The sequence below is a fragment of the Syngnathoides biaculeatus genome, chromosome 7 (assembly GCF_019802595.1).
Source record: "Syngnathoides biaculeatus isolate LvHL_M chromosome 7, ASM1980259v1, whole genome shotgun sequence".
Taxonomy (NCBI): domain Eukaryota; kingdom Metazoa; phylum Chordata; class Actinopteri; order Syngnathiformes; family Syngnathidae; genus Syngnathoides; species Syngnathoides biaculeatus.
In genome coordinates, this window is record NC_084646.1 from 22761511 (window position 1) to 22787948 (window position 26438).

The window sequence follows — 26438 nt, forward strand, 5'->3', positions numbered from 1 at the left end:
CAATTCATTAGAAAATAGGTAAAGTTCTGATAGTGGCATCTCACTGGATTGTCCAGATTCACCTATTGAAGTGACATGTGGCATACAAAAAAACTTTCCCATTTCCAATTTGCTCAAACAATCCATGTCAGAAGGGATGAAGGGAGCATTGCCAGCTCTACTTTAGACCACATATTGTGTGAATACAAGCACGTATAAATGACTACAGTATAATGGGGTGGCTGTGTGGATGTACTTTGAGCCATGACATTGACAGCGCATGGAAATATAATGCATGGAAGACCACAAACATCTCCCCACCCCCTTTGTGCTCCACGGTCCTCTGCCTCTCAGCCACGGGATCAGCTGCAGACGCTAATGAAACGTCAGTCAGGTAATTGAGGTTCTGGTGGTGGCGGGGCAACCAGGCAAGCAGTCAGCCTGTGAGGGTGATGAAACAAGGAGGCCAGCAGCCATAGGAACCTGGTAATACTCACCCTGCCTCAGCCCACCTTGGCTGCTCTAGAACCAGCAGGGTGTAAAATATAGCGTTTATGCTGACATTTCTCCATGTCTTTCTCTTTGGGCTTAAGGTGTGTGCACAACATTGTTAACCACATGTTGCACCAGTGTTGAGAGTCAAAGGTTGAAATCCTTTGTTATTGCACCAAAGAGTGATGCTGCCAGCCTCCACCACTTACTGACCTGCACAGCACCCCCAGTGAGTTATGGGTAATGTTTAATTCTCCTGCTGTGACAGCTGTGGATCCACATGGCAAATTGGATTCCCCCCCCCTTTTCTTTCTCTTTTCTAGGCTTGTGGAGTGATGGAACACATTGGATGCACTGGTTGGCTGTGGTCTGTCCATCAAATCAAGTTTCTTTCTGACTGTCGTGGGTTGACCTTCAGTCAAGCTGCTTTATCCAAGTTTATGGGCAGTGTGGAATCATGTCTGACCTGGGTGGGAAGCTTTCTCTTAACCCTGACAGAATTGCTGAGTTCATCAGATAGTACATGCAATCATTGAAAACGGAGAACACGGTGTCTTGAGTACATCCTGTGGTGACGGCTCGGAATAAAAATGTATAGTTTAGTCATGGTATAGTTACAGACAAATTAATACCAAGACGTTCCTGTTCAATATGAGTCGTCAAAACTCAAAGCTACGGTACACCAGCGGCAATTTCCTCCTACATTCTAATAGCACATGTTAAGTGAAGACTCTAAATTGTCCTGAGGTATGAATGTTAGAGTGATTTGTCTCTATAGTCTGCAAATGGCTGCAATCCAGTTCTGGATGTACAGTGGGGCAAAAATCAATTTAGTCAGCCACCAATTGTGCAAGCTCTCCCACTTAAAAAGAAAAGAGTGACACCTGTTGTTTTGCTGGATTTCCCCCCTCATTTTATATCTCACACGTGAGGAATACCTATGATGACTATTACAGGCTTCACTCGTCATTGTATTCATTCATTCTCATCTAATCATTTAAAGCACAAAATCTGACCAAATACTTATTTGCCCTGCAGTAACCAATCTCTGAACTCCAAGTCAGCGAGGAGAGACTCGAGCTCGCCCACTATAGAGGGCAAGTGCTACAGAAAAAGGATTGATTTTGTACAGTCACACATTTCACGTTAATACTATATGTGGCTATTTAATCCTCCATATGCTATGATACAGTACAGTACAGTACAGTACAGTATTTCTATCTGACGATCAAAACTCAACAGGCACAGTTTGTGTTACTGCAAATTAGGAGAGATTCAAGGACAAGACTGACCTGAGGCCCATAGCAGCACAGGGTTGGGGAATAGGAAGTCTAGATTTAGTCCAGTCTGTCCTACATACAATAATCTTCTCTGCACCTGCAGGGCTGTAATGGGATGGTGGGACAGTGGGGTTAATGCTTCGCTGTAAGCACTGTTTAGTACTAGTGATTGGCTTTACATCGTACCAGGACTTCCCCCACAAGCAAAAAATATACAGTGGAAATGACTGCCATCGTCCAGCCCTTTGGGCACTTTCAACTCTCTTCTCCTCCATCCTTTGTTGTGGCTTGGCGTCCCACAGAGGGCAAGGGTGAATTTGATGTGATAATTAAAAGTTTTCTCCCTCAAGGTAACCTCAACACCAGTGGAGTTTAAAGTCAAAGTCAGAGACATGAAGATGAGAGACGAGCATGGAGGTTACAATCTGTTTGGGGCGCATGGTGAAGCGCTCATGCAGACGCTACACAAGACATGCTCCTATTGTGAACTCCTCCTCCCCCCCTTTGCTGCAATCAATGATTGTATGTGACATGATAGGTATAAAGTGCCGCACCTCGGAAAGGAAGCATCGACAATCCAATCATTGTCACATCAATGATGACCACACGGCGTGATGCAATTGAAGAGGCTTCTATCACATCTGCAATTACCTGCTTCTCCCAGCATTAGGCCCCTCGGTACACAGTGTTTCTCCTCACCATGTGTTCAATCACGAGCACCGGCGACAGCCTATTGGTGCGGCCAAGCGACCCCTTCCGCCCGACACTGACGTATGCCCACGATTAGCCTGGATACAGTTCAATTATGATGAGCAGCCTGCACACCTTTTAGGCCGTGATTAAAGCTTCAGCTGGGCCTTGATAAAGAGATCCCATCAGCAGCACATAACACACTCCACACACTCATTCTTTTCACATGAGTGTGGCAGAACCTACACTAAAAAACCTGAATGCATCTTTTTTTTTATCAATCACACATGAATGTGCACAGATTTTCAATTAAACTACAGTATTTATTAATCTCCACATTCTCTGAACCCAATTTAAACACGATACACCCGGCGGCATATAATTTTGGTTGGGTTTAGATATAGAGAGATTAGAGGGCGAGCAGTTTTGATGAATGGATGAACAGTGATGAAAAGGAGATATCAGAAAAAGAAGTGCATTAATCCGGCATTGGGCCAGAGCTATGGAGTCGGTGGAGTGGGGGTTGGGGGCGCATGAGGGAAAGAGAGGGCAAAAGAAAGATAGCCTCTTGGCTGTGTTCTGTCAAGGGAGAAATTACACATTTACGGAGGTTTTTTCAAGCAACGACGGGCACCATAGATCAAACCACTGGATTTATGAGCCAATTTTCAACATGAAATATAGACAGAGAATCAATTTTACTCATGTTTACTTGCCTTTCCTCTCTCTAAATCAAACAACACGAGTTTTGTAACACTATCAGCACACCCTAAAAACGGATATCCAATTCAACTACATTACACATGGAATGTTTGGATTACCCTTTGCAACGCATTCAGCGTATTTGATTCAAGAAATTTTTGTGTCACAAAGCATAGTAATGACATTTGCTTCATGAATATACAGTACAAATATGGTACAAACAATTCTTACATAATAGCAAAACAAGTTTGTTTAGCTCTATTCTGGCAAACTAATCAGTAAGATTAGTTCTTTTTTGTGAGAGGAATTTATAACAACTCCACAATTTAATAACTTTTACAATGTTTTGAAAGACTACCATTTAACTTTTCCAAATATCCGTGGGATCCCTGTTTAGAATATTAGAGTACATAATTAAAGATTCCCAGTGAGCCCCTCTTCTGGGCCAACATGTTCACAATTTGCATAGAAATGATGTCAACATAGGTTAAACGACAGAACTGACACGCAATTAGCAGAATTATCAGGAGGCAAACTAAATACGTTCCCATGACGATGCCAACACGCTGATCTTTGCTTAATTATTGCAGTAATGAAGTCTTTAGATGTCACTTTATGTAAATGGCACATAAAGTAAGGAAGTCATGTGTCTAACATTCTCCCTTACAAATGTGTATTCAGAAGTACTGATCATAACAAAGTGTCTGACAATGCAAAGGTGCCTGAAATGTGAAAGATATAAAGATTAAAAACGCAGGCGGACAGCAGGTGAAATAACACAGTCGTTTATTGAAACATTGACAAAAGCATCATCAAGGTCAGCTGAGGACAAACAACAGAAATGATTCCGCAGTGATGGAAGCAGAGCTAGTCAGCACTACAAGAGTATTCAAATAAATCTCCTGTCAACATTGCAGCACTATTAGGACACAAAAACACGTCTGTGGAGCCTTGGATTGTGGTCTTCCCACTCCAGAGCCTCAACTTTCATTCCAATTCAGCTCAATTACAAAGTCATTCCCATTTTCCTCCCCACGTCCCGATTATTTCACCGTGGCAATTTACAGTTGACCTTGCCTCATCTAATGTTGAACATTGGTTAGGCAGGGAGAAGAGCAGTAACGGAATGAAATGTCACTCACTCGTCGCCTTTGTCCCAATGATGGTGAGCAAGCTGAGCCCAGATGGGTCAGGCAGGTGCCGTAGAGCTGAAAAGCTGCATTTGTGTACGTGCGTCTGTGTGTGTGTTAGTGGCATTCGGCTATGGCATGTCTCACATGTTCAGCTGGCATGTTTTCTTAAGGTGAACCCTTGTTCCCATCTCCACCTTGTACATGTCCTCATCAAGGCTTCTTCACTTTCTTCACTGATGAAGAGCTGGATGCGGATTCTCTCCGTTTGCGCTGGAATGTGATAAATGACACAATCTTGTCAAGGCCAACTGAGGCATAACTCCATTGTTGGTCCACATTTATACAATAGACCCCCACTATTGCTGGGGGATCGGGACCGAGCTTGACCATGAAGAGTGAAAATTTGCTAATAATTGCCACTCCCTGAGTCCCTTATAATTGGCATGACAACAAATGTCTGGGAAAAAATAAGACGGGGATTGGGTTAAAACACATACACATGAGTGAGGGATCCAATAAAAAAAAGTGGAGAGGTTTTCTTTTTTCATGGTGACTACCTCCTACCAAAACAAAAAAAAACCAACCTACAAATAAATCAAATTTGTGAATTTGCGAATGCCAAACCATGAATATAGGCCTCCTCTGTAATTCCATTTTCCTCAAAACACCATTGCGATTTGTACGCCTTCTCCAGAAAGGGCTGACAGTTGGCAAGCCTGAGAATTTATTTTCATGCAAGTAAGAAAAATGTTGCAGACAGAATATTTTTCAGAAATACATTTTTCTTTCATTATTATAATTGTTATATTTTGAAGTGGATTATTCTCATTATAAACCCTCAAAGAAGAATTCAACTTGAACTCTGCTGTATATTATGTTGCACACCTCACAAAGAACCAGATCACACACACACACACACACACACACACACACACACACACACCACACACACACACACAAAGAGAACTTTCAGAATGAAAGGGGCGCAAACAGAGCTGCACCTCTTGAGCGGCTTGCTGAAGGGTACCTCGATGGTAGCGAGAAAGCAAACAGACATCGCTTCAACTACTTGTTTTTTTTAGTTTTGTCCACAGCAGAACAGCAAATGTGACATTGGGGTCCATAGACCAAAACCTTACAGTGAGATACTGAAGCAAATACACTAAACGTTTTACAAAATGGTGTGTAGTGTGTGCAACACTTCATTAAGACATCACACAGGACTTCTAACCTAGATATATATCTAAAAATGGTAAGAGTGCTGTAAAGCTATTTTCAGGTAGCATGTCAGAGAAGTTGCGTTTGTGTGTGTGCTTGTGTGTAAAAGTATATTTGTTTTTCTATCATTTGACCCTACTGGCTGTGTACTATACCATTTGTGTCTTGATTTAACTACTTTATATTTAAAGTAAATCTACACGTATTCAGATCATCTCTGCTATTCTGAGTGTATAAAATAGATTACACACTGCACAAGCATAGAGAATAACACAATAAAAGGTACTGTAATTTCTCATGTACAATGCACATTTTTGTCCTCCAAAAAATTGCCAAAACTCAACAGTACGCATTTTACATAGGTATAGGGTAAAATGAAAAGAGAAACTTTCACATTTTATAAATGTATGCAGCCATCTAGAGGTTATGAAATAGCTGTACATTTTCATTTCAATATGCCACCGCCAATGTTATCTCTAAGATGCGGGTGTGTGCAATTGCGCACTCCTGAAGTGGGTCTCTGCATACAGACATTCTGCATTGTGCAGAAAAAAAAAAGACAACCAAATTGAAATACCAATATAACATACAGCTACTGTATTCAGTTTGTGCCATTTTGCAATGTGATATTATTATTAATGAGTGAGGGGTGACTGGCTGCATCTGATTCACATACGTACTTACGCAGCTCAAATTGAAATTCAATGTGCAGCAGCATGGTGGGCCAGCTGGAAACCATTGGGCTCACAGGTCTGAGGACCGGGGTTCAAATCCTGGCCCCGCCTGTGTGGTGTTTGCATATTCTCCCCATGTCTCTGTGGGTTTTCTCCGGACACTCCAGTTTCATCCCGCATCCCAAAATCATGCATTAATTGGAGACTCTAAATTACCCCAAGGTGTGACAGTGAGTCCAACTGTTGTCTGTCTCCATGTACTCTGCGTTTGGCTGAAAATGGATGGATGGACAATCACGTGGCAAAGTACCTGAGTATACCAGAAAACTGACATAGCAAAAGTTATGCCTTTGAAGTTTTTAATTCAATCAGTCAATGTAATGGATTAATTAACCAATCGATTAGTAATGTTAAAGTTCCACCTTGGCACACCATCATGGCTGAAAGCACAGAATACACTGCACAAAAAGCTAGTTCTGTATTTTAAAAACAGGGAGCAAAATAACGTTCATCAAACAGTTTGGGAGCATAATTCAATTTTACACCAAGAAAAACAGACGGGGATATGATTGTGAACTAAAAAAAAAAATAATAATAAATTGAATATATTTGGAAACAGGCTTTTAAATTTATAATTTATAGTTGTATTAGTTTGGTTAGCAACGTATTTTTGGTGTAGTTAAAATAAAATTTTGTTGAAATTTTCATTGTAAGTTTCCAAATACCTAAATAAAATTGTTCTTAATAAAAGTGTTCTGATTGGAACGTAAATCCTGTAATCTGATTCTTTTATCATCCATGTAACCTCGATGGATGAAACATCTGATGTTGCGCTTAGTGGTCAACGGGACCACTGAGGGGCTTAGTGTTTGCTTATTTACAAAAAAAAAAAATTAGAGGGAAAATTGGCAACTGTCACCTGATGGCCGTTTAATAATAAAGCTTTTCTGAAATGCTTGACAGTTTAATTGGAATCCCATTAAAATAAAAATGTTTCTCCTGGCCCTTCATGTTTTCTTTAAAGATTATACCCATCCTGGCTAAAAGTAGGAATGTAAATTTGACTATCAGAGCAAGTAAATAGACAGTATTAAATGTTGAAAATAAAAGTGCTTGGTGTTTTCAAAGAATGTTTCTGGCTCAGAAAATACAGATTTACTTCATGTTTTTATCATCTGGGTAGAAGCAAAATCATAGTACATTGCAAAAATGAATTATACAATTATAAAATGTTTTTTCAGAATTTTGAGGTCAACTTTGGGGTTGCATATTATATACATGAGAAATTACGGTATGTTTAAAAGTGTGTCCAACATAACTTCAGTGATGATTTTGTCAACTGTTCTTTTTAAAATGTGCTTTATAAATAAGGTGGATTGGATTTTCAAAGACCAAATATTAACTAGTGCGCCTGACAGATTGCAAACTCACTGAGTTGGGGGTCAGTGGAGCTCCCACCACATCAATGATCTGTTCCTTGGCTTCAACCTTGATGTCATCAGTGCTGGGCCACGCCTGGCTTTCCCCCACTGGAGTGGATGCACTCATGCTGTTGGCACCTCCAGGTTCGACCCCTTGCAGTGCAGACGTCGCCGGAACGCCGCATGCTCCTCCACTGCCGGCCTTCAGCAGGGCTTCGTAGCGGTGACGCAGCATCTGTTGTTCGTACTCACAATTGCTGTGTGCTTGCTTCAGCTCATAAAGGAGCACCAAGTCACTTCGGAGCTCATTGAACATCTGCACAATTTCTTCTGTCGGCATTGGATTGAGATCTACAGAGAAAAAAAAAACAACCCTGTTAAAAAAAAGTCAACCAACTAATTTATTTAGTATAAATATGTGGACTAACTACAATGTATCCCACCACAAATGTCATCATTTATTCCAAGCGTGCGCAATTGTGTGTGTTTAAACGCCACATTTGATTTTTTTTACCCCATAATGGATAAATACGCCAGGCTACTCAAAAATTAGGTTAAAATAGTGAAAACATAAATATAAAACACTTTATTTTAATGATACAACACCTGCTTCCTTTTAATTATTATAATTATTCTCTTATTCACCCCTCCTCGAGCTGTCACCTTATCATGGTGGAGGGCTTTGTGTGTCCCGATGATCCCAGGAGCTAAGTTGTCTGGGGCCTCATGCCCCTGGTAGGGTCGCCCATGGCAAACAGGTCCTAGATGAAGGACCAGACAAAGTACCACTCTAAAACCCCTATGATGACTACAAAAATTGGATCTTGGTTTCACTTGCCCAGACGAGGTTCAACGGGCCCCCCCTCTGGAGCCAGGCCTGGAGGTGGGGCTTGAAGGTGAGTGTCTGGTGGACGCTCCTGCACCCATGGGGCTCGGCCGGGCACAGTCCGAAAGGGTAACATGGGTCCCCCTTCCCATGCGCTCACTACCTGTGTGAGGGGCCCCATAGGGTTTGGGTGCAATGTGAGCTGGGCGGTGGCCAAAGGCGGGGACCTTTGCGATCCGATCCCCGGCTACAGAAACTAGCTCTAGGGACATGGAATGTCACCTCTTTGGCAGGGAAGGAGCCTGAGTTGGTGTGTGAGGTCGAGATGTTCCGACTAAAAATGGTCGGACCCGCCCCTATGCACCGTTTGGGCTCTGGCACCACTCCGCTTGAGAGGGGTTGGACTCTGTTCCACTCCGGAGTTGCCCATGGGGAGAGACGCGGAGCAAGTGTTGGAATACATATTGCACCCTGGCTCAGGGCCTGTACGTCGGGGTTTATCCCGGTGGATGAGAGGGCCTGCAGGTAGGGGGATGGGTCCTGACAGTGGTTTGTGCTTATGCACCAAGCAGCAGTGCAGAGTACCCACTCTTTTTGGAGTCCTTAGAGGGAGTGCTGGAGAGCGTCCCCTCTGGCAACTCCATCATTCAGCTGGGGGAGTTCAATGCCCACGCGGGCAATGACGGTGAGACCTGGAAGGGTGTGATTGGGAAGAACGGCCCCCTCCGATCAGAACTCGAGTGGTGTTCTGTAACTGGACTTATGTGCTCATCACGGATTGTCCATAACAAACACAATGTTCAGTCATAAGGGTGTTCACATTTCCACCTGGCACCAGGATACCCGAGGACACAGTTCGATGATCGGCTTTGTGGTAGTGTCATCGGACTTGTGACCGCGTGTCTTGGACACTCGGGTGAAGAGAGGGCCGGCGCTGCGAACTGATCACCACCTGGTGGTGAGTTTGCCCCGATGGTGGGGGAAGATGCCAGTCCGACGTGGCAGGCCCAAATGTATTATGAGGGTCTCCTGGGAAGGGCTAGCAGATTCCCCTGTCCGAAGGAATTTCAACTACCACCTCCGAATGAACTTTCCTGACGTCTCGGAGGAGGCGGGGGACCTTGAGTCCGAGTGGACAATTTTCCGCCCCTCCATCGCTGAGGCGGCCGACTGGAGCTGTGGCCGTAAGGTGGTCGGTGCCTGTTGTGGCGGCAACTCTGAACACAGTGAGGGATGCTGTCAAGCTAAAGAAGGAGTCCTATCGGGCATTTCTGGCTTGTGGGACTCCCGAGGCAGCTGATAAGTACCAGATGGCCAAGCGGAATGCGGCTTCGGTGGTTGCTAAGGCACCCGGGCGTGGGAGGAGTTCGGTGAGGCCATGGAGATTGACTTCAGGATGGCTTCGAGGAAATTCTGGTCCGCCATCCGGTGTCTCAGGAGGGGGAAACACCGTCAACACTGTCTATAGTGGGGGCGGGGCGCTGCTGACCTCAATTCGGGATGTTGTGAGTCGACGGGGAGAATACTTCGAAGACCTCCTCAATTCCACCAATGTGCCTTCCCACGAGGAAGCTCAGTCTGCGTGCTCTGAGGCGGGCTCTTCTATCTTGTTGAGGTCACCGAGGTGGTTAAAAAGTTCCTTGGTGGCAGGGCCCCTGGGGTGGATGAGATTTGCCTGGAGTTCCTAAAGGCTCTGGATGTTGTGGGGCTTTTCTGGCTGACACGCCTCTGGAACATCCCGTGGACATTGGAAACAGTGCTTGTGGATTGGCAGACTGGGGTGGTGGTCCCCCTTTTCAAGAAGGGTGAACGTAGGGTGTATTCCAACTATAGAGGGATCACACTCCTCAGTCTCCCTGGTAAGGTCTACTCAGGGGTACTGGAGAGGATCGGGTCGGGAAGTCGAGTCTCGGTTTCAGGAGTAGCAATGTAGTTTTTGTCCTGGCCGTGGAACAGTGGACCAGCTCTACACCCTCTGCAGGATCCTTGAGGGTCCATTGGAGTTCGCCCAACCAGTCTCATGTCGTTAGTGGACTTGTAGAAGCCATTCGACCGTGTCCCACGGGGAGTCCTGCGGGGGGTTCTTTGGGAGTATGGGGTACCGAACCCCCTGATACAAGCTGTTCGGTCCCTGTATGACCGCTCTCAGAGTTTGGTCTGCATTGCCGGCAATAAGTCAGACTCATTTCCGTTGAGAGTTGGACCCAAGGCTACCCTTTGTCACCAATTTTGTTCATAACTTTTATGGAGAGAATTTCGAGGCGCAGCCAAAGTGTAGAGGGTGTCCGGTTTTGTGGCCTCAGCATCGCATCTCTGCTCTTTGCAGATGATGTGGTTCTGTTGGCTTCATCAAGCCGTGATCTCCAGCTCTCACTGGTGCAATTCACAGTTGTGTGTCACGCGGCAAGGATGAGAATCAGCACCTCCAAATCAGAGACTATGGTCCTCAGTCGAAAAAGGGTGGCGTGCCCTCTCCAAGTCGGGGATGAGATCCTTCCCTAAGTGGAGGAGTTCAAGTATCTTGGGGTCTTGTTCACGAGTGAGGGAAAAATGGAGCAGGAGATCGACAGACGGATCGGTGCAGCGTCTGCAGTGATGGGGATTTTCTAATGGTCCGTTGTGGTAAAGCGGGAGCTAATTCGAAAGGCAAAGCGCTCAATTCACCAGTCAATCTACATTCCTACCCTCACCTATGGGTATGAGCTGTAGGTAAAGAACAAGATCCCGGATACAAGCGGTCGAAATTAGTTTCCTCCGTAGGGTGTCCAGATTCTCCCTTAAGAGATAGGGTGAGAAGCTCTGTCATCCGGGAGGGGCTCAGTGTCGAGCCGCTATTCCTCCGCATTGAGAGGAGCCAAATGAGGTGGCTGGGGCATCTGATTCGGATTCCTCCTGGACGCCTCCCTGGTGAGGTGTTCCGGGCATGTACCATCGGAAAGAGACCCCGAGGATGACCCAGGACACGCTGGAGACTATATATCTCTCGGCTAGCTTGTGAACACCTTGGGATCCCTCCAGAAGAGCTGGAAGAAGTGGATGGGGAATGGGAAGTCTGGGTGTCCCGTTTAAAGCTTCAGCCCCTGTGACCCGACCTCCAATAAGCGGTGGAAGATGGATGGATGGATGGATTATTCTTATAATCTTATTATAATAAGAATTACTAATGTTATTTATAATAATGAGATTGCAATTAACCAATTCTTCATAGGGTAACAAGTATATGTGCAAGTCTTAATTTTAGTAACATTTTTAATCATTTATACCAAATAAAATATTTACTAAGATAAATTGATTTTCAAAATCTGAAAAAATATCTTAGCTAACCAATTTGAGGGGAAAAGAATCTTAATCAATGCAATAAGTATTACTCACCTTAGTCAAACAGTTTAATTTAGATAGCACTTAAAGAAAAACCTGCATCTGAAAAAAGGGGCAGTCCATAAATATAAATAGAACCCAAGATAATTAAAGTACAATTCATAAAGTAGATCAGCAGTAGGCTAGAATTTTACAAAGTTCAAATACAATTAAGATGTACTATTTATGTATGTATATATTCACAGTAAAAGGCAAACGTTTTTTAAGTTCTATGTCCCCTGTGTGTTGTACAACAAGTTCCCCACTCACCCACTCCTTGATCCATCAGAATCTGCTCAATTGCCTTGATTTTCTTCTGGCCCACCGATCCAGGCAGTTTCATCTGATATCACAAAAATACAGGGTGTAAATGAGAGAAACACACAGAAACACGTTAAATACACTCAGATATGTTACTTGCAAGGGATCTAATGATCAACAAATCAGGCTTTTTAATTTGCGTGAAATGCACTTCAGGAGGCCAGATCAAAATGTCTTCATTCACTGAACTCTGATTGATTAGCAGGATGGTGACGCCACTCCTTGGTTGGGCTAGTGCATTTCCCATAAAGAGCAGCAGCACCTCATCAGTCTTGAAGATGAATCAGGCCCCACCATTGCTTGCTCTTAAAAATACTGGCGTGTGAGCAGCAGAATTAATCATCATGGTGCTAATGAGGGACCGTCGGCAGAAGTCAATCATTTTTGTAGGGTGTCATGTAACGTAAAACTTTATTTGAACTGCTGCTGCGTAAACATAAAACACAAATAACTGCCTTGTCTAAACAATAACACACATAGTAAATCTCACAAATTCTAAAATATTCAACTATTATGGCACTGTATTTATCAAATCACTGTCTATGATAGCAATCATCCAGAAAGAATAAATCTACTTAATACATATGATTTGAGGAGTCAAAACATTTGTATATATTCTAATTACTGTACATGCAAAGTAGAGACCAAAACACGTTTGCGAGACTGTCTTTACCAAAACCATTGACACTCTTATGGATGGAGAGTGTTTTTGAGTTTTATGTTTAAATATATCATCACACTCTGGTAAAATTTTTTAATTTCATATCACACAAATCTATCCAATTGATCAGTTCTCATGTGGGTCTGTTACATTTTATAAATGATTGTTTAAAATGGCCAAAAACCAGCAATGTGTGGGAAATGGGTAAAATACAACTAATAAAATGTGTTGGAACAGTGGTACACACCCTTTGGCTGCGCAGTGTAACACCAGAAGATTTAAAATCTGGGAATTTGATGCCCGCTGTCTCTGGAACAGCCTAAAAATGAAAAAAGAAAAGAAAAAATAGATTAACCTGACATGACAAAATAAAGTCGTTGGAAATCAAGTACACTTCCAAAGTGAACTGAGGATTTTGCCTTTAATTATATTCTAATGCTCAGTTTTATTTCAGACCGTCACTAAATTTTTTATTCAACATTATGGTGTAGACACTCTGTACAGTTAAATATAATAATACCAATAACATTAAATCCAGTCAAGTGTACTCTTTGATATCTTTGCTGTAAAGTTATTCAATTAGGTATTTTGTTAAAATCATGCCAGCTACATTTTAGAATCTGTTGCGTACCGGTTTCTCTGTTTCTCTTTTTTGTGGAAGTTTCTTTTTGGAAACTCTCTTTTCGGCTCGTCTCAACTCTGTGGTCGTGTCAGCCGCTTTGATGAGCTTCTGCAGATCTTGAGCGTTCTTCTCCCGCTCCTTCTTTCTTGTCTCAATCTTTCTCAGCTCCTGGATCAGATATTCCTCTTCTGCCACCTTTAGGCAAAACAACAAAAGTACAAGTAACATAAGCAGGCTGGTTACTTGTTTAAAACAGTAGATTATATTCTTTAGAATAAAACCTTGAAATCCATTTGAGCACATTATTCAATGTTCCCATAATCCGTCCATCCATTTTCTTAACTGCTTATCCTCACAAGGGTCGGAGGAGTGTCCGAGCTTATCCCAGCTGTCATTGGGTGGGAGGCGAAGTACACCCTGAACTGGTTGCCTGACAACAGTCGCACTCACAATCACACCTAGGGGCAATTTAGAGTCTCCGATTAATACGTGTTTTTGGGATGTGGGAGGAAACCAGAGTTCCCGGTGAAAATCCACGCAGACACAGGGAGAACATGCAAACTCCACACACACGGGGCTGGGATTTGAATCCCGGTCCTCAGAACTGTGAGACCAACGCTCTAACCAGTTGCTCCTGTGCACCGCCGCTTCACATAATTTTGCTGTTAAACCCATGAATCTCCATTATAATGCCCCCTCCAAAAGCATTGGAAGAGGTCTATGCCTTTGTTTTTTTTTAGGAAACTGGACATATTAGCGTTTCGGATGAAAAATTCGGAATACCATCTTTTATGTCATGGTATTTATATGTAGACGTGTTCAACAACTCAGGACGGAGCAGCTTTTGTTTGAATCCACCCACTTTTCAAGTGACAAAACGTATTGTAACGTGTGACTGACACTGGTGTTGCCTTTTAGATTGATTGTTTTTGGCCTTCACCTGTGAAAATTGCATTTCCTGATAACCAAGCATGAAGACCAGAGAGCTGCCTGTGGGAGAAAAGCAAACCATTTTGAGGTTGAGAGAAGAGGGACAATTGATCAGAGCTATTGCACCAAAATTGGGCACAGCCAATACAATAATTTGGAATGTCCTGAGAAAGAAAGAAATTGAGTATGAAATATATGCACTGAAGACGAGACTGAAGGAGAAAAAAACAGTCCAAGAGGTTCCAGTAAAGGACTACAAAAGCATTCCAAATGAAGATTTAAAGTGTCTGGTGAAGTCCATGGCCAACAGGCTTGATGCAGTTATTGCAAGTAATGGTTAAGCTACCAAATATTAAATGCTGTTCACTTTAGGTTAATTTAATAACGTTTGTTCCGAAGCTTTTGATCACTTGAAAATTGGGTGGCTTTAAGCAAAAAGTGCGCTGTGCCAAGTTGTTCTCCTGATTCAGATGTAAATACCATTAAATAAAATCTGGAATTCAGAACTTTTGTCTCATGTTCTTTTTTTTTTTTTATCTGAAATCCAAAAGCATCCCAGTATTTAAAAAAAAACTAAGGAATTAACCTTACTGTTCCAATACTTTGGGAAGGGAATGTATATGAAGCAGTTCCACATTACAAAAAGAAAAGGTTCGCACTTGTTCAGGTGTACGGTTGAAGAGTTTGTCTAGCTGCTCTTTGCGTCGCCTTTCATGACCCGCGTCAAAGATGTAGATCTTGGGCTCGGTCCCTGATGGCGCACGGACTTTGGTCAGCTTTCCACAAATACCATAGTAGCGCTCTTTGAGATCTTCTACGGACCGTTTCTGAAACCATGCACAGATAATGTTTATGATTGAAAATAAAATTGGGATCTTTGTTTAAACTTGAGATTCAGCTCTAATTTTGTAATCTAAATGAACAATATGTGGCAGAGGGAACAGTGATTACTCTGTACTGTTGGTGATCATAGCGGTCGTGCACAACCACAAAGCGAAGGTCAAAGCGTTTGCAAAGATCAAACAGGTGGTCCGTCTCTGCCTTAGTCCAGCTGTCGTCATGGAGATGAAGCTGGTATTCCTGCTCCGAGTAGACAGGTACCTGGACTGTCTATTCAGGGAACCAGCAAGAATTGGAAATTAATAGTACTTAAAAAGGGAAACATTTTGTCCAACCATAATGAGCCCCCACTTTGTTGAAGCGGGCAAAAGGGTAGTCTTTGCCTTCCTCTGCCACCCGTCGCCAGTGGTGGAATATGGCCCCATCCCTTCGAGCTGGATTACTGAAGGACATCCACTTCCAGGGACGAACCTTTTTACAGCCCAACTTGGCTTTGACTGTCCTGTAGCCTTGGGTGGTGTCACTGGGCAGTAAAGGGGGTGCATCCCTAGGAAATGTCAAATACAAAACCGGATTGATTTTAAAACAATGACAAGTGTCTATGTGATAAGAGAAGGGAGATATGCACAGTTAAAAACGGACAAAGTATAAAAATGACTGTCATCATTGAAACACACAGAAATAATAACATTGACAGTCTTTTGAGACTCCTCCTTTAAAATAATTCTTGCTCCATTTCCAATCACTCTATGCTGTTCAAGGTTTTTATGAACATTAATGAACATGTTTAACACCATAAAATGTCAGCGTGCTGAGAGTGCAACTGCAGTAGAAGTATCCAGGACTTAAGTAATGTATAGGAATTAATAAGATACTGTACAACCCATTCATGTTAAAACAAGCTTAACCTGTTCCTCCCACATTCTAGACAAAACCATCCATCCATCAAGCCAACTAAAGGTAACGGGTAGTTGGGGGGGGGGGCAATCTCAGTCTACTCGGGGCTAAAGGCCAACTACTCACTGAACTGGTTGACAGTCATTCGCAGGGCAAATAAAGAGACAAACAACCATTCAAACTCACGTTCACACCATCACAAAGGGAAAACTGAACCTAAGCTGGCTCACCAAAGTCAGGCAAATGCACTACACCATTTGTGACCTCAAAACAGAAAACATGAAGTGGAAAAACAAAAACATACTTTTTATCAGAATACAGCAGCGCATAGACCTCTCTGTGCATTCCCTCTGGCCTCTTGAATGTCAAAGTTTCAGTTGTTTTCTTGGACTTTTTCTGTGATACATAAATAAGGATTACCTTTTAATCAAGCAGACATTTAATATGTGTAAGAAATCACAATTCATATGGATGCTTTTCCACGAAAATACCCTTTGTTCTTAGGAAAATGCCTAATTTACTATTTCTCGGATTTAGGACGAAGAGCCCAAAGGTAAATAGCTAACAACGGCAAAGTTGGGAAACCAACTACTGTACGGTTTTATATCTCACCTTGTCAGAACTGATGAGGTCTTTCTTACTGATCGGGGCATCGTTATCCCCTCCCGTCAACTCCAAAATATCCCTCACATCAGCACCGGTAGTCATGATTTAAATGCTGTAAAGTGACGCTTCACACAACTCCAGGGTAAATACTAGCGCTTATTCATTGACGATTACAGAACGTGTATCTCATTAAAAGATAAGGCTAACACTATCATTTCGTCAGGATAGTCAAACATAACTGCACATCACTACACTTTCCCAGTCAATTTTGTCAATGAAGGTAAAAGGAAGGTTAATCAACGAAAGTGTTCTCTTTCAATTTCCACTGCTATTGTTCGAGTTGACTAGCAAGCACTTCCGGCTCTCGAGTGGCTGACGTCTTCTTTGTTGTTTTGCGCAGATTTTTTTGGGGCAATACACAAAAGAGCGCCACTAACAGGAGTGGAATGACTTTACCGTTACTCTCCAAGCGTGTCTGCACTGTGTAAAGTGGCGTCTACGTCATTCACGTTATTCTAATTTTACTGGATTGCAAACATTTCTTGTATATTTGTTGCGGGATCATAATGATTTTAATAAATGTAAAATGAAAAAAAAAATAGTGAAGCTGTTTCCCCCTTTGTTGTTCATAAACAAGGAGTACAACCATCACAGTTTAGTCAAGTATGTTTTGATAACAGTATGGAAACGATTTCGGACGTCTGGATAGCTATAATATTAATTTAGGTTCGAAGATGTTTCCTAAAATCCAGTTTGAAATTAAAACAATATCATTTGGTAACCTTCAATAACGGTTCAATAACCTCAAATGCCTCCATTTTGTATTTAAAAATGAAAATACATGTTGTTCGACAAACACTCTTGGTCCATTTGTTTAAAGAGTGTATATATTTGCTGATGGCAAAATAGATTTCTTTCCAAACAGAAAACCAACATTAGTTTTATACATTCATGTACCGTAAGAGTGCTATTTTTCCTGTACTTCACGCTGTCCCTAATTTTATTATTTAAGGAAAAATACGGAAGTAAGTCGGATCTTCTACGATCGTTTTCCGTTGTCCCTCCCTCACGGAATTTTTGTCCGCCATTTTCACGAGGCACGCATTCTTTGCCCGCTTGAAGTCAACTGTGGTCGATTTCATTTTGAGACAAGTTCAACGTATTCATTTGCAATCCGTTTATCGCCAAACGATGTCTAGCGAGCAGAGCGAAAATACTCCCGACAAGACCCCTCAGGAGCAGGAGCAAGAGCAGGAGGCGCCGCAGCAGCAAGGGTGAAGTCCATTCTTGAACCTTCCTTTGTTAGCACTCGCAAGCTAGCCGGCTAACGAACCACACGGTTGTGACGGTATGACGACATAATGGAAACATTAGGCTAAATCGAAGCTTTAGCGTTGGCGTGGGAGTGATATTGTCCCTGTGTGTGGCTTTCATGCGGAACCGAGTCCACTTGTTTCTTATCATATTGGTGAATATTTGACTAGTTCGCTACGAACCAGCAGCCATTTTACAGTGGCGGGCTAAACGACGTTGCACTACCAAAAGGGCCGAATAAATTCACTAATTCCCTTACCGCAGCAGTTGTATTTTAGTGATAACCAAGTAATTTTCATAATTTACGAGGTTTTGAAGTGACAATTTCTCTCGCTACTATCAAGACCGCATTGAGGCATTTGAAATGGACTGGTGGTTCACAAAAAATGAAGTACAATCCTTATTTTATTAATTTTACTCAATTACATTGGGACTTTCATCCACAGTGTCAGTATATCTTCTGTACTGTTTATTATAGATTTTACGTACGGTTTAAAGGATCACGATTTTTGTGGCCGATCACCAGATGGAGCAATGAATGTGTCTCTTAAAATGACTTGTTCTCTTACTGTATCTATTTGTGTCAAAAAAGTGTATTTACGATAATTAACATCTTTTCATGTAATTATGCCTTGAGGGATAATGGCAAATATAACAAATGAATGGTCTTCTTTTAAATTGCAGGAAGTACAAACGGTACTTAATATGTCCACTTCTTGTGAAACTTTTTTGTTGGTGTGTGCTGTGAGGTTTTTCAATTGTAAACTATGTACCTTGGGCCCATAAAGGTTGAAAATCACTTTTAATGTCAGATCATGCATTCTAATCACTGGTAAAGCCAGTATTAAAACAATAATGAGTGCTAACTTACTGTAAATAAATTACTACACACACCAATCGCTTCCAACCATCAGTGTTAGCATTTGCTTGCTAGGCTACATAACGTTTTGTAGTCTGCATGCAAGCCTTATCGTATTAAAAGTATGTGAACATGGCTCAAGCAAGTCTTTAACAGATATCCTCTCCTGAGTCCATCAACACACATTTTTCCCCACTTTTGTTTTTATAAACTGCAGGTTTGATTTATCGTCTTCACCATGGTAACTAGTTACAGGATTTTAAAGCAATAGTCTGACATCGTGGAAAGACCAAATTTGTCTTGTAGTCTGATCCCGACAGTATCATGTCGCTGACTTTTTTTTTTTTTAATAACTTCAGCGGTCAGTTATTTACAGTACTTTGTCAAAAGACACGTGACAAGGCAAAAAAAACTAGCTTTTGGGTTTGAATATACTGTACACAATGGCAACATGGCGTAAATATCTTTTGCAGAGTCAGTGATCGGATTGGCAAATTATTAAACTAAAGCCGAGAAGGATAAAATGCAAATTAGAGGCTGATACCGATATCTGTATTTTTGAGCCGTATGTCTTCTACGTTGGTGAGCTAAAGACAACGAAATGTTCTGTTAAAAAAAAAAAAAAGACCCAGTATTTCCCAGATCTATAGTAGACTTGGTCATTTTACTCCATTTCATCTTTATCACCCTGATGAAATGTTTTGTTTTTAGTTATTTTTGTATTTATTTCTGATTCTCCACAGAGAAATAAATGGGAAGGCTAAACACGAGGGAAATTCTAGCAGGAAGGAGAGGCCCCAGAAGAGAGGTGGAGGTGGACGCTTTGAACCCTATGGAAATGTGAACAAGAGATACCGAGTTTTTGTCAGCAACATCCCATATGATGTGAAATGGCAAGCCCTCAAAGACCTAATGAAGGAAAAAGGTAGGTTTTTTTGGATTAGTGGCTTCTTTCAGGCTACAACATTGAAGTGGAGAGTGGTAGTTTGGGCTTTTTGATTGGACTACAAGTGCTTTAAAAGGGCTTTGTGATTTTTGTGTTATACACCCCCATTGGAGAGCTTGTGTGGTTTGGAGAGAGACCCCATATTTTTTGTGGTCAGCTAATGATTTGCAGTAGGTTTGCACTGAGGCTGCCGTCCTGGACGTCTGACAGAACGACCATTTCTTTATTTTTTATTTTTTTAAGCAAAAGCATCTAGTGGTTTAATTCGCTATGGCGCAATACAAATGAGTAATACTGGACTTGGCAATGTGCAATGCAGTGAGACATTAGTTTTCATGCCTTTTTTTCCCCTCAAAACTTCAGAAATTTTGAGAGCCTTAAGAGAGAGCTGGCAATTCTCTTATCCAATGTACTGATTGATTCTGGACTGACATTTGGTCCACCATTGTGCCCCCCCACACACACACACATTTTTTTTCAAGTAATTCAGCATCGTGGTGCTTATAAAAGCATGTTCTGAAATGCTTACAGAGGACTCGTTAAGAGCTGACTTGTATTTAACTGACTGGAGTTACATTTTATTTTCTTCTTTTAGGTGTGCCCTTGACAAGCAAAATGTTTCTCAGCAGGTCTTCATGTTGTGCCAATCAAAGATGTGTGTTGGGATTGTTTGGGGTACAGGTCTACAAAATAAAACTTCTTACTTCACACTGTCCTTGTCTTTAGAGGTTTGGTCCATTTGTTGAACAGGCCTGGTATAAGGAGGGAATGCGTGGCTGTGGTCGACGCTGAATCTAAATTGTACTTCACAAGACAGTACGCTAAGAAAACAACTTTTAAGTGACGCTTCTGCTCGCCAATATTACTGTAACTGAGGCTATGGTCTGTATATTAATAGGTTTACATAAAGACTCGGCTGTTTGAAAAGGTATTCATGCATTGACCTGAGGTTTACGATGGTGTCTCAGTGCACACAGGTTACCAATGAAGTGAGCCATGGTTTTGAACAGGGTATGCAGACTTTCTAAAACATTTTGTCAATCCTCGAGTAGGTGATCTCTTTCTAAATGGGAAGACTCATGGCAAAACTTGTATAGCCTTAGTCCTTTGTTTTTGGTGCTTTGGGAGAATCCGTAAAAAGGACGGGGTAAGGAGTACAATTTGTTTAAGAAAAAGTTTGCTTTTTGTAGACCTGTACCATATTGTGCTGCGACAGAGGTGCTGGAAGAAGGCTCGGGATTGCCAGTCTGAGCTCACCGGCCACCTTTCTTGTTTCCACTCTAAACCCCAATTGTTCTCTCGGCTTCTCTCCCTTGGTGTGTGTCGTCTGGGATCTGATTTGTAGTGGGTGAGGTAACGTACGTGGAACACTTAATGGACGCAGAAGGCAAATCAAGGGTAAGTGCAAATATATACAAATACACAATTTTTGAACTATCCTTGACAAACTTTTGTTTGTCAGCTTTAGTTTCTCTTTTCATTGTTGGGCAATTGTCAGATTCTGAAAGATGATGGAGCGGGTGAGACTGTGACATGTCTGAGGCATGTCCTTTGTGGTGTCGACTGTGGCCTTGACGTGAGGTCATTTTAGGGTTGATGCTGTTAAAGGATTTCAGCTTTCTCTTTAGCCGTGAGATAGCTTTACACACAAACGTACGTATTTGGTTGCTGGAATTCCGTCTTAATGATCCAGAGAAGGTTTAGTCTTCAAGTGGCGGTCGAATGTCTTAATGATGGTTGTTTAATCCAAAACTATTTTTAGATTGAAGAATGTCTTTCCTGGAATTGTAACCTCCAGTATCTCAGTATAGAGGAATCTCTAATTTCACTGTGGATATCCTCCTTCGGGCATTGGACAGAAAACAAAAAAGCACGTGTCGGCTTTGTGTTACTGATGAGAGATTTTAAGTTATTGAAAAGTTGTGGTGCCTGTTGAGGCCAAGTGCGTGGTAATTCATCTATTGATGTGCATGATCTTCATTTAGTGCTCCCAAAAATTATCTTGTAAATGCTAGTTGTATGATTTTACTAACTTGAGCCTGTTTATTTTATTCTTGGTTGTTCCGTTGTCTTCAATCAACAAAGGGTTGTGCGTAAGTAATTTGATTACTTCTATTGCAGGACAAATTTGTCATTATTTAGATCATGCCGATCTGTGACGTTGTAATAAAGCTTCCTACTGGTTGTTTCTTGTTTGCTAGTGTGGTAGAGTTTCGGACTGAGGAGCTGATGAAGAAAGCAGTGGAGAAAGTCAACAAGCACAACCTAAACGGCCGTCCCCTGAAAGTGAAAGAGGTATGCTACAGAACCAAATACCACAATTATTCTCTCTGCTCATTTCCCAAATTTTCACTATTTTTTTTAGGACCCTGATGGTGTGATTGCTCAAAGGGAAATCAACAAGGCACAAGGGGGTGGAGGACCTCATGGTGGCATGGGAGGAATGGGTGGAATGGATCGCATGAACATGGATAGAATGGGCCCTGGACCAATCAATATCCCTCCCAGCCTGATGAACAACCCCAATATTCCCATGGAGATCATCCATGGCCTGCAAGCGGGAAGGATTGGCAACACAGTCTTTGTTGCAAATGTAAGATTATATGGTGTTTAAAAACTAGAATTTGCTATATGTCCACGCGTTCTTGTAAGTCTTTATGTATGCCTTCAGCTTGATTACAAAGTGGGTTGGAAGAAGCTGAAGGAGGTGTTTGGTATGGCCGGCGCAGTGATGAGGGCTGACATCCTTGAGGACAAGGATGGGAAGAGCAGAGGGATGGGCACTGTAACATTTGACCTGCCCATTGAAGCAGTCCAAGCTGTCTGTATCCTTACAAAATGGTTACTCATCATTAAGGGGTTGGAATGATGTTTTAATCTAACTGGCCTTTAATCTCAAATACCTCATCTACCACTTTCCTTCATGATTTTACAGCCATGTTTAATGGACAGCTGTTGTTCAACCGAATCATGCATGTAAAACTGGTATGCAAACCAAATATACGCCTACAAAATGATTTTGTCTGATTTTGTGATTTCATACAATGTTTTTCTCTCAGGATGAGAAGTCCATGCCTAAAGATTTTGGACCCCCCGACAGAGGTGCATCTCTTCCACGTAAGTGAAAAGTTTTTGAAATAGCTCAAATGCACCACACAGTAGCAGTCGTGTAGATTTCTGTTTTACCTGTTCAACCAAGGCTAATCAAATTATGCCTTTTTTTTTTTCTTTTTTTTTTAATCCAGGTGGCCTGAGTGGTGTTGGTTTGGGTTTAGGTCCTGGTGGTCAGCCAATTGATGCTGCCCAGCTCAATCGGGGTGGTGGTGGAATGGGCAACATGGGCATTGGAGGTTATTATCGCCAAGTTGTTACTTAAAAAGAGAGCAAGAATGCTGTGCTATTAGAACATATTCCACATTTTGGTATTTTACAGACTTATTATAAAGCTGATTGTAATATAATTTTCTTTAACCCCAAAGAAAACTGCATAACACATCCCATAATGACAATATTTTCAGATATTTGTGTACATTTATTTAGAAGTAAACATTTAACCATAATGTACACAAGTATTCACACCCTTTGCTATGACATTCAAACTTCAGAAGAAGTGCATCTGATTTCCAGTGATTATCCTGGAGCTGCTTCTGCAACTTGAATGGTGTCCACTTATGGTAAATGAAGTTGCTCGAACATTATTTGGAACAGCACACCAGTCTATATGAGGTCTAACAGAACATAAACTAAGGAGTGAAGTCTAAGGAAATGTGTAAAGCCCCAAATCCGGGGAAGGATACAAATCATTTTTTGCAAGATCCTGAAAAGGACTGTGCTCTTGATTATTTGTAAATGGTAGATGTTTAGAATCACCAGGACTCTTCCTTGATCTGGCCGTCCGAACAAACTGAGTAGAAGGGGAAGAAGAGCTTTGGTCAGCAAGGTGAACAAAAACCCTTATGGTCTCTAAGGCAGAGCTCCATTGTGGAGGTAGAACTCTCCTGGTCAACTGTTGGTAATACACTCCACCAATTAGGACCATTGTGGTAGAGGTTCAAGACAAACACTTCTCACTAAAAGTCAGGACAGCCAGCTTGGAGTTTGCCACAAGGAACCTTAAGGATTCACAGACCTGCAGAAACTAAATTCTCTTGTCTGATGAAACCGAAATATAACTTTTTGGACTGAATTGCAATTGTCAAATCTGGAGAAACAGGCACTGCTCATCAGCTGGCTAACAAAATCCGTACTGTGAAACATGGTGCCAGCATCATGCTATGGGCTGTTTTTGGGCTGCGGGAACTGGGCGACTCGTCTGCATAGAGGGTAAACTGACAGCTGCCAAATATAGAGAAATTATTCAGTTCAGTTCTTCAAGAGAACTTGCCCCACAGTACTACGGAAAGAGCTAGAAATGCCTGTCCACCGATGCTGCCTATCCAACTTGATATGAAAATGCCCCAAATCATGTGTGCCATTTTCATAGAGAAATACCCAAGAAAACTTTAGCCTCATTGCTGCCAAAGGTATTTAAACAAAATATTAAGCCATGGGTGTGAATACTGATGCAGCTATTACCTTTATAGTTCCCATATAGTTCCACAAGTTGAATGTTTTTACGTGTTTTTTTTTTTTTGTTTTACATAGTTTCGTGTTCACAAATGTTTTTACTTTGTAATAGTGATATTTTAAAAAGGAAACTACTCAAATCTGCTTTACAATACGTATGTAGCATAACCAAATATGGAAAATTGAAGTGGTGTAAACTTTCTGGTGGTACTGTTCATTTGATTACTCATTAGTCTCCCATCTTCTCTCATAGGAATGGACGGAATGGGCTTTGGCAACATGGGAAACCGCATGGGAGGTATGTTCCTATATTAAACCTTTTCACAGGCACTTGAGTTGTGTATATTTGTGACACCTATGTGTTGTATTTTGTGTTCTGAGATTTAGGAATGGACAACTTTGGAGGAATGAACAACATGGATCGCTTTGGCTCTTCTGGGATGGGCAGAATTAATGGTAAGGTGAAATGTGTTAGACAAGCATAGCAAAAAATGTAAGGCTTGCTGTATGCCCAGTTATGCCTTTTCTTGCGTTATCAGATATGGATCGGGGCATTGGTGGTGGGTTTGACCGGGAGTTTGGTCGAAATGATATGGGCATGTCTCGCAATAATTTTGGAGATTCATTTGATAGAGGTATGTGATGTTTCTTGACAACTTAATGGTGCTGTACAAGGCATAAAGGCATTTCTCTCCCCTGTGTAGGAAATTCCATGGGTATGGACCGCATGAATTCTGGAATGGACCGCCTCGGATCAAGCATGGATCGCATTGGAGGGATGGATAGGATGAGCCTTGACAGAATGGACCGTGTGTCTGACCTGGACAGGATGGGCTCGGGCTTTGACCGACTGGGTTCCGGGATGGACCGGATGGGGCCTAGTATGGACAGGCTCGGAGGTGGCCTAGACCGTATGAACTCTAGTATGGATCGTATTGGCCCAACTGGGTTTGACCGCATGGGCCCTTCAAATTTAGATCGCATGGGCTCTGCTATGGAGTTTGGCTCCCCAATGGGTGTTGATCGCATGGCTAATACTGGGCTTGACAGAATGTCCAGCAACTTTGACCGCATGGGCTCTAATGTAGGTCTAGACCGTTTTCCATCTGGTGGCCTCGATCGTATGAGCTCTGGAATGGACCGGATGGGATCTGGTGGCGTTGGTGGTCAATTTGATCGTTCTTCTGACATGGATCGTGGGTTCGGCGGGAATTCCTTTGGGGGGACAGGAGGCCCTGGAAGTGGAGGAAATGTCAGGAAGGGTTGCCAGATCTTTGTCCGAAATGTGTGTACTTCATCTTCTGTAAAGTTATCAGTACTACCAAGACTTCCTCAGACATTATGGTTAACGCTTTGGCTGTTATTTCTTGTAGCTCCCATTTGACTTCACCTGGAAGATGCTTAAGGATACCTTCAACACATGTGGTACAGTTGATCACAATTGTCAAGGCCACAGCGTGGATAGGAAGCCGTTCCATATTAATTGGCATATTGTTTGTTTTTCTGTACTTTTTTTTTTTTTGCAGGCATGGTCCAGTATGCTGATATCAAGATGGAGAATGGCAAGTCCAAGGGCTGTGGTGTGGTTCGCTTTGACAACCCGGAGACTGCTGACCGTGCCTGTCGTACCATGAATGGCTATCGTCTGAATGGAAGAGAAATCGACGTTAGGATTGATAGGAATGCATAATTTTTTTTTGTTAGCCTTTGTCATTTAGTTGCAGACATTCATTACACGTGGTCTAAAATTGCCATACAGTCTCTTCATATTCACTTGGTTTGGTATTTGTCACTGTAAAATTGTTTTAGTAAAATGCTTTTAGTTTGGAAAAGCTCTTTTTAGTTTGTAAATGTTATCTTAAGAGACCTTGGATTCTGTCATGATTCATCTGGCCATTTTGTTCTGCAAGGTGTTTTGATAATAAACTTCAACAATTCAGCTTGGCTGTTCTTGTCGTTGCGTTTAACACCCAAATATTTTTCACATTGAACACTTGTGATTTTGGTGATGGATGTTCATTTATAGTTCAGAATATGCTTTATTTGCAAAGTATGTCAAAAACAAGGAATTAATTCTCCGGTAGTTGGAGCTGCTCCCCGTCAG

General features: G+C 42.0%; 3 protein-coding genes across 3 annotated transcripts; 2 read left to right on the plus strand and 1 right to left on the minus strand.

Annotated features, from left to right (window-relative positions):
* Positions 1-3912: 3912 nt before the first annotated feature.
* On the minus strand, positions 3913-17221 carry dmap1 (DNA methyltransferase 1 associated protein 1). Its single transcript, XM_061824702.1, has 10 exons — positions 16656-17221; positions 16348-16439; positions 15498-15693; positions 15258-15416; positions 14966-15133; positions 13386-13571; positions 13002-13073; positions 12043-12115; positions 7600-7940; positions 3913-4546 (listed from the first exon to the last, which is right to left on the minus strand). The coding sequence occupies exons 1-10, from the start codon at positions 16749-16751 to the stop codon at positions 4487-4489; spliced, it is 1443 nt and encodes a 480-aa protein (XP_061680686.1). The 5' UTR covers positions 16752-17221; the 3' UTR covers positions 3913-4486.
* A 473-nt stretch (positions 17222-17694) lies between these two features.
* Positions 17695-21856, plus strand: LOC133503267 (heterogeneous nuclear ribonucleoprotein M-like). The gene is made up of 3 exons (XM_061824704.1): positions 17695-17923; positions 19566-19747; positions 21114-21856. Exons 1-3 carry the CDS (start codon positions 17841-17843, stop codon positions 21278-21280), a joined length of 432 nt encoding a protein of 143 aa, XP_061680688.1. The 5' UTR covers positions 17695-17840; the 3' UTR covers positions 21281-21856.
* Positions 21453-26273, plus strand: LOC133503519 (heterogeneous nuclear ribonucleoprotein M-like). The gene is made up of 14 exons (XM_061825225.1): positions 21453-21504; positions 21807-21861; positions 21970-22063; positions 22134-22361; positions 22440-22593; positions 22704-22753; positions 22828-22885; positions 23014-23118; positions 24588-24632; positions 24716-24790; positions 24874-24969; positions 25039-25619; positions 25708-25759; positions 25861-26273. Exons 1-14 carry the CDS (start codon positions 21453-21455, stop codon positions 26022-26024), a joined length of 1809 nt encoding a protein of 602 aa, XP_061681209.1. The 3' UTR covers positions 26025-26273.
* The last annotated feature ends 165 nt before the right edge of the window (positions 26274-26438 follow it).

Excerpts from the sequence above, each read along its gene's own strand:
- dmap1 (XM_061824702.1), bottom strand. The coding sequence starts at position 16,751 with ATGACTACCGGTGCTGATGTGAGGGATATTTTGGAGTTGACGGGAGGG. Across the intron at positions 16,440-16,655 it reads ACCTCATCAGTTCTGACAAG|AAAAAGTCCAAGAAAACAAC; the intron begins GTGAGATATAAA and ends TATGTATCACAG. Across the intron at positions 15,134-15,257 it reads ATGATCACCAACAGTACAGA|AAACGGTCCGTAGAAGATCT; the intron begins GTAATCACTGTT and ends GCATGGTTTCAG.
- LOC133503267 (XM_061824704.1), top strand. The coding sequence starts at position 17,841 with ATGTCTAGCGAGCAGAGCGAAAATACTCCCGACAAGACCCCTCAGGAG. Across the intron at positions 17,924-19,565 it reads GAGGCGCCGCAGCAGCAAGG|AGAAATAAATGGGAAGGCTA; the intron begins GTGAAGTCCATT and ends GATTCTCCACAG. Across the intron at positions 19,748-21,113 it reads AGACCTAATGAAGGAAAAAG|TGGGTGAGGTAACGTACGTG; the intron begins GTAGGTTTTTTT and ends TCTGATTTGTAG.
- LOC133503519 (XM_061825225.1), top strand. The coding sequence starts at position 21,453 with ATGATCCAGAGAAGGTTTAGTCTTCAAGTGGCGGTCGAATGTCTTAAT. Across the intron at positions 22,064-22,133 it reads GTCCCCTGAAAGTGAAAGAG|GACCCTGATGGTGTGATTGC; the intron begins GTATGCTACAGA and ends TATTTTTTTTAG. Across the intron at positions 22,886-23,013 it reads CAGAGGTGCATCTCTTCCAC|GTGGCCTGAGTGGTGTTGGT; the intron begins GTAAGTGAAAAG and ends TTTTTAATCCAG.